General features: G+C 42.9%; 1 protein-coding gene across 2 annotated transcripts in view; it reads left to right on the top strand.

Annotated features, from left to right (window-relative positions):
• Positions 1-13,695, top strand: part of LOC133952390 (CD166 antigen homolog A-like) — a 38,982-nt gene that overhangs the window by 16,569 nt on the left and 8,718 nt on the right. For both annotated transcript variants that reach the window (XM_062386807.1, XM_062386806.1), the window contains exons 2-8: positions 9,415-9,521; positions 9,749-9,965; positions 10,119-10,183; positions 10,619-10,706; positions 11,369-11,539; positions 13,206-13,330; positions 13,466-13,598. In XM_062386807.1, coding sequence (XP_062242791.1) covers positions 9,415-9,521; positions 9,749-9,965; positions 10,119-10,183; positions 10,619-10,706; positions 11,369-11,539; positions 13,206-13,330; positions 13,466-13,598 — 906 coding nt within the window. The remainder of the gene's footprint in view (positions 1-9,414; positions 9,522-9,748; positions 9,966-10,118; positions 10,184-10,618; positions 10,707-11,368; positions 11,540-13,205; positions 13,331-13,465; positions 13,599-13,695) is intronic.

Here is a 13,695-nt window from a genome sequence, read left to right as displayed (position 1 = left end):
GAGCTCAGCGGTTCAGCAGGTCGGGGTGTTGAACACAAAACAGCTTCAGAAAAACTGGCGTAGTCCTTCGTAGCTTAACGATGCAATTGCAAGGGCTGATTTAGTGAGCGCCCTCTGCTGGGTCGAGAGGCAAACTACTTTAGACGGTCTTATGTGTTTCTTCATTCAAACAGGTCATTACAGTTCGAATATGAACTTTTCTCCCCTTGTTTGAATAAATGATCGAATTTCAAATATAAAGTGGCAATTTTCCTTAGATATTCTGCATAGAAGTTTGTCTATTTTCCTTCATAATGGAGAAGCTGTGTTTCTAAGCCTTGTGGTAACATTTATTCAAACTCCCTTTTATCTCCAGTAACCGATAACCCCCCACAGATATTAGTTTTCAGTGCTTTGATGAAACTCAGCAGAACACTTTAAGCTAAATCAATGCTGGATTGTCTGCTTTGATTGCACTGTCAGCATCTTCAGAGCAAGACAGTCATTAAAAGCAACTTGAACATCATTTATTAAAAAGCATCCGTCAATGGTCGCCTTTCAAATCTTATATTGAAGTCCCTCGTTCATCAAAGGGAAAGATGTAAGAGTTCTTTGAATCCGTTGCGGTTTTTCTTGTATTCTGTAAGTCTTTATGTCACTTATTATCCGGCTTCAAAGCTCGAATGATAGTCAATTAATAATGATGCAGAAATTTGGATTGTTTGGTTCAGAGTGTTCCTGGGTGTGAGAGAAAAACACATCTAATGACGAAGGGGTTTTAGAAGTCGCAGCAGAGGCGGTCCGAGTTCTTCTTATTACCTTGTGCGATGGTTCAGTAATGGACAACATGACGTCATGTTGAGATATTTCCATTTCAGCCTCGGTGATGATTAATGGAAAGCTTTACTATCTGAAGCATCAGCGGGAAACATCCTTTATGCCAGTCCCTCGGGTTGTCCTCACCTAAACTTAAAGTTCTGCTCGAACAGAAGTGTTTTTTTTGCAGCTTATTTCGATTTATATGTTGCAAAATAAAATAAAGAAGCCTCTTCCAACTTTAACTGCAAACTTTGTTGTCATGACATTGGCCACGGTCAGAAAAATAAGTTTTGTAGACCTTTTAAGAGTTCCATCAAACATCACAACGTTGTGTATCTTTGTGCAGTCAGCCATTAATTACACAAGTGACTTTAAAACAACCAAAGGCAGAATAAGTATTTTCCTTCTTGAGCCCCCTCCCCTGTCTTTCTTTGTGCTCTCCTCTCAATCCCCGATGAGAGGCGGAAGCAGCAACCTGATCCCCTAGCAGCAGGTCTGCACAAGTTCTGAGGACTCCACAGAACGAGTCGGAAATCAGAGAAAATGGAGCCAGCATTTTCAGTCACAAGGCAACAATGGGGGCCCGACAGGTGGGACTGCAGGCAACGCATTAGCCCTGTTCCCGCCTGCTGTCGTCTCCGGGTGTCTGTTGACCACACACGATGCGGCAAATGAACATTGTTTTCCTCGCCTGAGGGGGAGAGAGCTATCTATATGTCTCTTTAGAAAAACACTGTTATTTATTTCACACTGGAAGCTGCATTTCACTTCTAGCGAGACGGGAGCGGGAGGCAGGCTGGGCTATTCATTGCTCAGGTACACTGAAGTGCAAAAGCTGCACGAATCGCACCGACGAGGGTTGTTGTGCAGACTCTCGCTCCTTTGTGCCTTTGCATTCTTATATTTTATCAAACCTCTTCCATACACATTAGACTTCTTGTCCTTAATGACAAGCAGGATTAACATGTGTTCCGTGATTGGCTGTTATGTTTGCCAGGCATGAATGCTATTGTGTGGCGTGGAAGCACAGTGGTCCATAAACGTGTCCCTGCTGCCGGGGTGAAGGAGGGCAGCCATTATGCGTAATAGACTCAAACTAATAATATTGTGTGTTGGATACTCTGCATAATTCTCTATTTGCTGTTATTCCTCCACCTTAGTGATGCACAGGCTTGTTATGCCCCAAGGTGACAAATATGCCTCTGCACAGTCCCGACTGTTAAAATGTGGGGACTTCTTATTTATTTTTTTCCTCTAGCTTTTTAAGGTTGTCATGTGTTTGACAAAAAAACAAGTAAATTATAGAGCTGGAATTAATTTTCAATTAGCGCATTAGTCAATCAGCAAAAGCAATGCAGCTGTTTTGATAATGGAATGGTACATAATTTAATATTCAAAGGGAAAGATTCCAGATTCCTTCATGTGAATGTGTGAATTTGCTTCTTTTTTTTTAACTGAAGTAATTACTCACAGATAAATATAATCAGTCAATAATTATAACTCCCTGTTTTAATCTGCACACATACTATGGATGTATCAATCATCAGGTTTGACTCAAAATCAACTTAATCACAAATATGTTTTCGCCATTTAATCAATTGTTTCGGCCTTAACGTAGGTCCTTAAAAGAATCTTGCGCTATTTCAACGAGTAACAATAACTTTTTATTAGTCTGGATGTCGGCAGTGGATGAATTCATTCAAAGCTTGATGTCAGAGTGATGTTTATTTGTTGAAGGAGAAATGTGAAAATAGAAAATGTGTCTGCTGTAGTTGAGACTAGTTCCTCATTTTAATAATGTTTCATTTCATGGCCGTGCGTAGGTTTAGTGCTGTATAATGTCAGATTATATCACAGGCTCTTTTTCATCTTTAAACTAATAAATGTTTTAGACTCTGGGACACGTTTCTCATGAAAGTCGGAGATAAGAATCCACAGAGAGTGAATCGCTTATTAAAAACAAAAAAAGAAAGACTAGACCGGATCAGTTCAGCTGGACTAGAGAAAGAGCCTGTGGGGATATATCTTCAGAAAATGAAACCTTTGTCCCAAGTCTTTCTCTTTATAAATGGACCATCTTTTCAGATTGATTCCCACTAAAAGACCCTCACTCCGACCTGAAGGTCAGAAAGACCCAGGGCAAAGTCTTTAGGGTGCTGGGTAACTTTCAGAGCCTGGAAACAGATGGTGTGACATAAAGCAAGGCTTGGAAAAAGACTCTGAATCTACACGTCACTCACTCTGCACACTTCATTTTATATAAAGTGGCCTTTGTCAATACCAACGTGCTTCAACAGGCTCATACTTTATACTCACATCTGAGAAATAGATTTGTATTGTCGACCGAGAACGTCATCTTATGCTTCAGAAAAAACATATGTCAATATTTTTCGGCCTTTCAGAAACAATAGTGTTCTGATAAGAAGAGCGTTGTGATCATTTATGCATTGTTACTCTTAAAAGTGGAACATAAAAGAAGATAGTATATCAAACCCACAACAACAACACGCTCTCCTCTCAGCAGCAACACTTTCTCTGATGGTTCATATTTATCAACATGTTTTTGCTGATTCTGTCCATGGTTCATTCTTTAGGCTGAAACATTTGAAGACTTGATGTGTTTTTAGTTTTTAACATGTTTTAATTAATCTTGATTTCTTTCCTCTATCGCTGGATTAATAAAACACTTCCACTGGTCCTGTCGCTATAAGAAGAGAAGGTCAGATAAACACTTAATTGTCCAGTTTCTCGAAGATAAGAGAACACCCACTATTTCAAAGCTAAATTCACCATTAAACAACATTCTATACTTGGGTCAATATGGTAACTGTTTGCTGCAACTATAACCAATTTAGGACAAGCAACTAAATTAGGGGACAAATGTCTGTAACTAATTTCATTGCAAAGAACCTAAAAACTCACAATCCTAATGTCAACTTCATAGATACTAGAAGAAACTGAGTCAACAAAGTCCTGAGGATCCATTGTTTACGCAACAAGCAAAACATCCTGATGATTGAATCAATAGCTGCTGACATATTTAATTCTGGACCAACTATGTAACCAACAGGAAGTCATGATCGTCCAAAGAGCCAGGCTGCTGAAGAAAGAAGCCTACACACAAAAGAAAAATGCTACCAGCACCATCCTTTTCACTGGGACGAACAGAACACAGCCCAGTTTGTGTTAGGGTCACTCAGTAATGGACGTTAGTATTTTCTGTAGCCGGCTCTCGATAGCCTGGCAAATAAATACGAGCCGATGCACACTTAGTTTTTTGCGATAAAGACTCTGACAGGCAATTACAGCCGGCAAGAAGAAAGTCTTTTACTTTCGGTTTGGAACGGCGCTTCCGCGGTTCAGCCTGCAGCACAAAGAGAAGCCGCGTGAAAGAGACGTCGTGCACGTGCGCTGTCAGTTATCCATCTGTGACATGACTGCACCTCTTCCATCGAGAGAGACAAATGGAGACGGTGAGGATGAGGCTGCGTATGACAAAAAAGAAAAATCCCTGCTCAGTGAGTTGAGATGGAACACCGTTTTAAATACACCCGTGTGCTCATCGTAGTCGCTAACAAACAGAGATGACAACCCAGCAGCCTGAGGAACTCGAATGTTACTAAAAAAAGCTACGAGGAAGCGTCGTGGACCCGAGTCTGAGAAATATCCTGAAACCTTCCCACTCCTCCCCACGTGACAGCGGCCCCTCTGTTCTGCTGGTCGTCGGCTAATGAGAGACCGAGCTTATTAAATCACTGATCTCTTCTCGTATCACATACTCGATGTGGCAAATCAAAATTCAGCACTTGTTTAATTATTAAAGCGAAGACGAGGACGAGGAGCAGAATGTCACGGGAGGTTAGGTTCTCTTTGATTTCCCGCTTCTTAGGCAAGCAGCGATCACTGAAAGAATCTCGCCTTTCCTCAAGCATTATTGATCTAGTTGAAATGGTTCTGGCTGCCCTCCCTTTACCGCGGGAGCGAGGCTATTTGCCATCAAGTCTTTGGTGGACATGCGCCATGGGATCTCCATTCACTGCACAATCCTCATTTTCAGCACTTAATAAGTTTGGGGCTCCGTTTTCTTTGGGACATTGCAGCTGAAAGGCGCTCGCACACACACACAAACACACACACACACACACACTCACACACACTGACACACACACAAATGGGAGGGCGGAAAGGGAGCAAACAGGGATAGAGAAGAATAGTGTGGGGAGGTAGCTGATTTCCCTGGTGAGCGTATATATCTGAGCTGTCGTCACCTGTCTCTTCTCGGGGAAGAGGCGCCTTAATCAGGAACATGAAAGTGTCTCCTGCGGTGCTGCCTCCTGTCTCTGTCACTCGCCCGTCTTTTACTCTATTTACCATCGCCAGGGTTTTAGCTAATTTCTTTTTGTGTCCAGATTGGTGACTCTAAAATAAATGCAGGAGAATTGACAAAAGAGCAGCCAGAGACTCTGATTTGAAGCAGCACACATGTGAATCTGCTGAGCCCCTGTTCCAACAGCTTAAAAACACAATGATATTGATATTTTTGACACATTATTTTGAAACTAATAACGTGTCAGAGGTCGAGAATAACACATCTGTTTGGCGTCTCAAATGTGGGGCAATGGTTTTTCTATTTAGACTTTGTCTTTGTTTAGTTTTAACAAGTTTTATAATCTCAGTTATCAAATTGACCCAAATCATCAGTCAGCTCGTTATCGAGTGTGACATTCTCTGCTGCTTCCAGACGATCACCGCTGACATAAATTTATTCCATTTTCCAGAGTAGACACTCAACACTGTGGGAATCAAAACAATAAGAAACTTTTAAATTAAAACTAAACGGGTTAAACTGGGGCCACTTCTCACCGTCCCTTCATCATATAGACAACTGCTATAGAGGAGATCGTCTTTATATGCTTTGTGTGTGATTGTGTGTGTGTGAGTGTGTGCTTGCATGCGTTTGTCAATGCCAAGTCACACTGCTGCTCACCTACTTTAGTTACGAAGGATTACCTTATCTCGGTGAGCAGCAGGAGCTTTGTCTTCTCCAACTCAACATGTGCGCTGGGTTCTCATTGTGTAACTGTGTAATCTGTGCAGATAAAACCTTTCCCCTAATACGGACTCTTTTAAAGTTTTCTGAGGGGCTGAACCCGGCTTTATTTGAATATTCAAAAAGCGTCTATTTGAATTTGAAATGTAAGGAGTCTATTATACAGGAGGAGCGATAACCTCTCCGACACTGCAGTGCTTGCGCTGTAACCTGAATATAACTGACTCTTGTTATTAAACAACTGCAGGCTTCAGCAGGCAAGGCTGTGTAGCTCCCTCTCTCTCTCCTCAGGAGTTGTATACGTCATGTGGACCTGGTTGCCAACGAAAGGCTGAAAAAAGGATGTTTACTCGACCATTAGAGTTTTTTGGCAGCAACACGCGCAGGTGCAGCACCCAATCAAGCTGGTGACAGATTATTTCTGGCACCCGAAATATCTGCTACAATGAAATGTAGGAGATTATTATCAAATTTGACACATGCAAAAGCATGTGGCCACGTCCTGCTCAGGGAGCTCATTAAGTGCCTCCTCTTAATGGATTCACAATGTCTCCATGCACTTTCCTTTTTTCCTCTGTCTGTCTGTGCACCAGAAACGTCTGGCTGGGGCCCATTCAAGCATGAGAGTCAGTTTCATTAGATTTACATTAGAAAGACAAAACAAGGCAGTGTGGGATGGCTGCATCAGCATACTGTGTCTGCACCGGCAGACTGCATTTCATGTGGATCTGGCAGATTTACGCCCATTTTAGCATGACTGTTAAAGGCAGAAGCAGATTCACAGTTTGGCAAATGTACCGCTCAGAGTCTTGGGGCGTTTTCAGATATAAAAGTTATGGACCAAGGTTCATGTCTGTTTTCACACCGGTTATTTTGGTTCAGACTAAACTGAAAATTCGGAAGGTTTACGCCAACAGACGCGTGGGAAACAAACTATTTCATGAATACAGCGAAGAAAATGGGCAAATACATGAAGTTGTTGACTGTTTATACTCAGATTTTAACTAAAGAAAAGAACCCACCGAGCCTTTAATCCTTTTAATTTACTCTACACTGCCAGATAAAGAGATTTCAGGTGTGACAAATCGTGGACAATGGGAGGCATCAATGCAGTAAATACTTTTAATCGCACTTCACTTGACAGGTGACAGAGCTTTCATCCGTGTGTTCGGTGATGAACTGCTAAAACTGTCAGCAGTGGAGATGTACTGAGGTTTGTTTTGTCCCGTGCTGTCACTATTAAATGTCGCTGAGCCTTATTTAAATGCAGGGACCGTAACTGTGTGGGTGAAGTGCTGTGGTAGCGCTGTGTGTTTCTCAAAACAGTTGTTATTGGGAGGGTTAAACTGATTTGATTCTCACTTAAGCAGCTCCTGTGTCACGGATGTAACAGAGCTGTAGGCAGTAATAATAGTCATCACCACAGATGCAGCTCACACATTTTTTTTCCAAAATCCTGCCTCTGTGCTTGTAATTCTCCAGGTTTTTACCGCATCCATCAATCCAGCTCATTTTATACGGCTGTCACATTGAATTAGGAAATCTGTTTAAGTACTACAAATACCTAAACAGTATTCGGTTCAGTAACAACAGCAACAGCCACCCTTTTTAAAATTCTTATAGATCTTTAGTAAGTAAGAAAGGACACTCAGAATGGATGCTCCAAAATGAAGGCTCTATATTTTATCTTATCTTATCTTATCTTATCTTATCTTATCTTATCTTTTAAGACAAAGCAAGATCTTTGGGTGTGAACTAACTGTTCTGGATTAACCAGGATACAAATGCTGCCATCGTGAAGCCAGAGTCTGAGCAGTAGCGATAAGAGGATTGAGCCACTGTATCGAGGACCTGCCGATGCATCTGCTCAACCAATCGCGAGTCAATCTCAGCTGTCAATCAGGATGTTTCACCCTGTTTTGAAAGCATCAAATAACTCAAAACCCAACTTACTTTAATGGTCCCATAGATAGAGATTGAGAATTGTGTCTTTTTCACTAATTTGCTGAGCGGCGGATGAGAAGATCGATATCGCTCTCATATCTGTTGTTGCAGCACAAAGATTGAAACTGGGTAAACAGCTCGCTCGGCTCCGGCCCAACCATATTAAATCACAACTAGAGACAAACAAGATAGAGAGTTTTAATTAGGAGCCTTAAGAGGAGCTAGCAGGCAAATTTGGACAGTGCCAGTTTTCATACATTTTATATTCTCATCTAATTCTCTGCAAGAGAAATAAGTGTATTTACCGTAATGCGAAACTGTTCCTTTTAAGTGACAGCATCAGCCACAGGGCATAGGAGTCACATCAGTAATAGCACCAACTTACAAAAAAAAGCTGTATTAAAACATAAAGCTGCCTGCCCTGTATAAAAACACTTTATTAAACTGTTCAGACTCTGTGTTGTCTCTGAGTCGACAGCTCGTAAAGATGAGTGACAAGCGACAGAGTGTAAACTTCAGTGTCGGGATCAGTCGGTAGCAAGCCGTGTTGACTCCAGGCAAAGTCTTTTTATGTGTTTGTGTCTTTAGTAAAAACACAAGACAAGTACATGACTACCTTATGAACTTGTTTAATTGTCTTGAAGTGGCAATGACGATAGACGACAGGAGGTCTTAACATGAGGGAAACTACACACAGTCAGAGCAGGAAGCAGATCTCAGTGCAGGCTGTGAGCTGTGCAAACACTCCTTCAGTTGTAAGTCTGTTCCAGTGCACACAATGGTAACCATAGTAAAAGTATTTACTTTCATTCAAAGTGGATTCAAATGAGCATCACGCACAAAACAAATGAATTAACAGCCCCATCTTTGCATGGCTCTGACGAAACCTTGAAAAGTCTGAAGACTGAAAGAGGAAAGCAAAAGTAAAATGTTCAAGTCTGAAAGCACACAGAATATCACAGCATCTCTATTGTGTTGTTCTTTTTCTGTAAATACACCAACAATGTTTGGTCGGCAATTCAGCGCACAGAAAACCGGCCGACCACTTCTTTGTCCTCGTCCACTTTGCTGAGCCGCTGATGTGCCGCTGTGGACTTTAGCTGTCAGATGTTCCACACGCCCACTCGTGCGTGCACCTCAGCCTGAACTCTGAGAGGCTGAAATGTGAATGTGAATACCAAAGAACTGAGCAGCACCTCATTTTCAGATAACCGTGGCGGTCCCTCTCCCCCCCCAGCCGCCCTCTGGCTCTCACCCCTCACAGCAGCCCATTGAGACACTTCTGCCGCCACCCTCCCCCCGTCCCCATCCCCCCTCAGAAGCACTTTGTCTCCATGGCGATGTTTTCAACTAAATTTAGGCCAGGAACGGCTGTTTTCTTTACCAATGGGGAGCTGTAAAATTAGCCGAACTCTATAGAATCTGCAGCTCGGGTGTTTTTAGGCGAGCACTAAGTGGTGCTGATAAACGTCGGTCAAATATGTGCAGATGGAGCTGGGGGGGGGGGGGGGGGGGGACTTTGAGGCATTCAGAATAATAACTGTTTCCAATTTTCAGTCACAAACTTCCATGCTGTGTCGGAGCTAAAATTTGTAATTGAAAAATGTGTGTCTTTTCTGCAGTCAGCGGTATGGAGACTGTTATCGGCCAGTTCGGGGAAACACTTGAAATCCCGTGCAACAATGGAGTCGTGGAAGCCGAGGACGTCTTCATCACTAAATGGAAATACGTGAGTCAAAGCAGAGGTCAATGGATTCAAAGTGGTGAAGTCTGCCTGACACCCACTTATCATGTCTGAACCACACCCAGTCTGAGTGCATGTGCTAGTGCATTAGAGCATGCATCTGTCCCTCCATATGACACTGGCCAGGGGGGAGTGGGGGGGGGGGGGTGGACCAGGAAGCCGAAGCCACGTGTGACAGACATGTAACAAATGCACTCTTCTCTGCTTCCCAGGACAAAGGGGAGAGACTTACCGGCGACCTGCTGGTCAAGCAGAAAGGCCAGAACACCTCAGTCATCGCCACTGACGACTACAAGGACCGTGTGGCCATGGCCGCAAACTCCAGCCTCTTGCTCTCTGAGGCCCGGCTCACCGACCAGGGCACCTTCACCTGCATGGTGGTGGTCGGTGCCAACATCCAAGAATACCCTGTGAACGTGGTGATCAACAGTGAGTGCAAGCCGATGCAAGCCCTGAAATACCTTCCTCTGTTTGTATCGCTTTTTAGTGAAGGTGCTGACTGACGAGTGCAGCGTGTCAGCGTTCACATCACTCACTATGCCATCCTGCTCATTGACACGATTTTTTTTGAATGTGTTTCAGAGATGCCAGCAGAACTGGAGATTTCGGACAAGGCTGAGGAACTGGAGATTGGCAAACTTACCAAGGTGGGGTTTTTAATGATAAACATTGCTTATACATACGTTATTTTAATCAGTAAAATCATCAAGGGAAATCCCTCACTTGAGCTAAGGTAACTGGAGGCGTAGCAGAGACCATGTTACTACAGTAATGAGTTCTTTGAAGTGACTCTCATGAATTAGTAAAGCGCGGAACCCCCCCCCACCCTACCCCCCCCACTGCAATTAAAATACCCACAGGATCTGAGCGGCTTTAGAAATGCTTTGGGCATTTCATGGTCTGTTGCGCAGAAAACTCGTTCGTCGACAAATAGCAGCGAGGCTCTAGAAAAGCTCATTTGCTCCGACGTGTGGTCATTTAATACGAGTTGTGGATTGGTGGTTGACTTTTCCTCAATATTTATGCTTCCTGTGCAGGTTATTGCATTTCTCCTCAATTTGCTATTTCCATTTATTCCACAGTTGGCAAAATGTGTCGCTCCCGATGCCAATCCAGCTGCAGACATTAAATGGTTAAAGAACAACAAACCCCTGGTGGCTGATGGGAAAGGTATGTACTTATCGACCTGTTGCATGTGCTTCAGTGCATCACAAAACAATTTGACATTTATACATATCAAATACACAAATGTTTGTATAACTCTGAGGCTACATCTTTACTAATGTGTTTGTGTAATAACTCCTGTCCATACACGTAGCATTGACGTGCACTGGGCATGAGCGTGCAGGTGTAAACAGGAAGCAGATTGTCTGCTCTGCAAATCTGTTTCCCAATAGGACCTAATAGTAAAAATTGGACTGGCGGGGAAAAGTCCCAGAAAATATTTGGAGCGACTGACTCAGACATTTGCGTTAATACATCCGGCCCCTCTGGGAAATTTCAGGAAAATGTCTGGACTTCAGTACATGTCTGAAAATTAAAGCTTAAAGTATTTACAACATTTTTGCCTACACCACTTGCAGTTTAGTCCTGATTGACAACCAGGTCACAACGTCAACATTTCAGAACATCTCGCCGTCGATACCACGAACACAGCCCTGCAGTTTTCAAACTAACTTCAAAGTTCTCTGTTTTAGATGAAAAGCAGCAATGGTGGTGTCTTAAAACATATTATCTGTGAATGTGGCCCGACTAGGATGAATTTAGCTGCAATCGTCCACAGTGTAACTACAGTAGTTTGGCCCTTACACCATTTTTTCTTTTCTGTCCAGGGATTTCCATCCAGGCGTCGGTGCTGGTCGACCCGCTTACTGGCCTCTCCACCACTTCCTCCGTGCTGGAGTTCTCGGCTGAAAAGGAAGACACGGACGCTGTGTTCACCTGCAGCACCGTGCACGTCACGGGTGAACTGGTGTCCTCTCCGGTGACCTTCACCATCACCTGTGAGTCTCAGAGCTCCATTAACAACACACACACTGACTGGACTGGCTCTCTGTTTGCAGATGAGCGGCAGCGCTGAGAAGCTTTGACTCAAGACAAGAGCCTAAGAGCTGATTTTTATTTTGAACTTGTTAGGAGGATGTTTCAAAAGACGTCTGTGCTTTTTACTGCACATTAGATCCAGCTGAGGTTTCGCACATCTTCTATTGAAGGATTTGTTTAAGGATTAGTTTGACATTTTGGGAGAAACATGAAGTCAGCAAAAGGACTAACTCCCAATAAAACCAGAGCTCGTCACTTTTAAAGTTTGGTTTTTGTGTGGATTCAAAAAAAACAGAACCGTTCTTCTTGTTTCCTAATTTCCAGTTTTTATGCAAAGCTCAGTGCCTCTTGCAGCAGCTCCATATTTAACAGACAGGAAGGAAATTGATATCGATCTTCTCGTCTAACTTTTACCAAGAAACTGACAGAAATAACCAAAAGCAACAAACTTGTGTCTCAAGATTGTCTATGACCTTGTGTATTTCGGTAGAGATCCAGTTGTGCAGTCTTGCAGTACGTAGTGTTTCTCTGAATATCTTCCAGTTTGGTAAAAAACTGGAAAAGCTTGAGAAAAGAAGTTTTTTTTCCACTGTTTTTTTTCCACAGCAAATCAATCTACACTTCCACACCCCTTTCATTTGTTTAAGAATAATTTATTCTTGATTTTATCTGCTCCTTTTTATTTCCCTGTGAGAATTCCAAACAATTTATTAACACTTTTTTTATTGCACTTGTTAATATGTGTCTCGCTGGGGTTTTCAGTCCTCAGCAGCTTCTGACCCACAACTTCCTAAACAAGAATCAAAAATATCTATCAATTGAAACCGAAGCCATGAGACGGGAACTTGTCATTTTCATTTTTTTACAACATGTTATTCTTGAGTTTCAAGTCAGACAACAGTAATGACACATTTTAATGCTGGCAGTGGAAAAAATGAGGTGTGGATTCTGTAACTCCGGTGGAATTCATGCTGAACGCAGCATTAAATATTAAAGTCACCTGCTCCATGTGGCCTTTAAAGTGAACTTATCATTTTCCTTCGGAGAAATCTCACGAGTTGGTCTCAGACAGAGCGGAAACACTGAGCTTTGAGATGATCCTCTGCTCGAGTGCCTCGGAATATGAGTCTGTTTCAACAGTTTCCTCAGCTGGAGTTGGAAGTTGGTGAAAACTAACCACGAAACACCAAGATAGAGCTTCTCAGTGAGGTGCAGTTGGTCTCTGTGGTTTCTGTAGTCAGCTTTAGGGGCCACACTTTTTACACCTGCCCGTCCTCATTTACACTCGAGTGTGGATGTTCAACCCAAAACCTTTGGGACCTGAAGAGGTTTGGACAACATTTTTTTTAACCCATGCCCAGAAAAACATTGGGCATGGTTCGGTTTTGGACACTAGAACCAGGCTTACCTGTCCCGTTTGGTTTGGTTAGTTTTCTCTCTGGCTCGGACACAAAACTGTGGCCTGAGCTGCACTCGGACATGAACTCCAGAGAGTGTTATTTTCCCGGAGTTTGCCTTTCACATATGAAGAACGCACCAGGAAACTGTCCATTTGCGTTCTCACATACAAGCCCAGGAATTAAGTGCATGTCTGAAAGCATCTTCTGTCTCTTGTTTCCTGCTCAGACTCCACAGAGAACATCGTCCTCAAGGTGATTGCTCAGGACCCTCTCGTGGAAGGAGACAATGTGACTCTGAAGTGTATTGCAGATGGTAACCCGGCTCCGACCAGCTTTAACTTCCACCTTAAGGTACTCATCAATATCTCATTGCAAAGAGAAATCCACTCTCCTCATGCCTCTGCAACATTGCATTTATAGATTAATGATGCTGCCTGTTTGGCATCCTTTACTAATCGCCAACTGTTTGATCGCTTGTCTTTGAAGGGAGAAACGGTCAAAGTGGAAGACGCTGACACTTACACCATCACCAACATCTCGCGTGACACCGCCGGTGAATACAAATGCTCCCTCGTGAACAACCCCTCCCTGGAAGCATCTGAGAACGTCACCGTCAACTGTAAGAAACTCAAATATAATTTTTTAAATCGCTGCAATTACGCCACCCGGCAGCAGCGATGTCAGTGTGATTTTCTGTCTGCTATCTTCACTGTGAA

This window comes from Platichthys flesus, chromosome 4 (assembly GCF_949316205.1).
Source record: "Platichthys flesus chromosome 4, fPlaFle2.1, whole genome shotgun sequence".
Classification (NCBI taxonomy): Eukaryota; Metazoa; Chordata; class Actinopteri; order Pleuronectiformes; family Pleuronectidae; genus Platichthys; species Platichthys flesus.
Note: the sequence above shows the minus strand (reverse complement) of the source record. Positions and strands in the feature narration are given on the sequence as shown.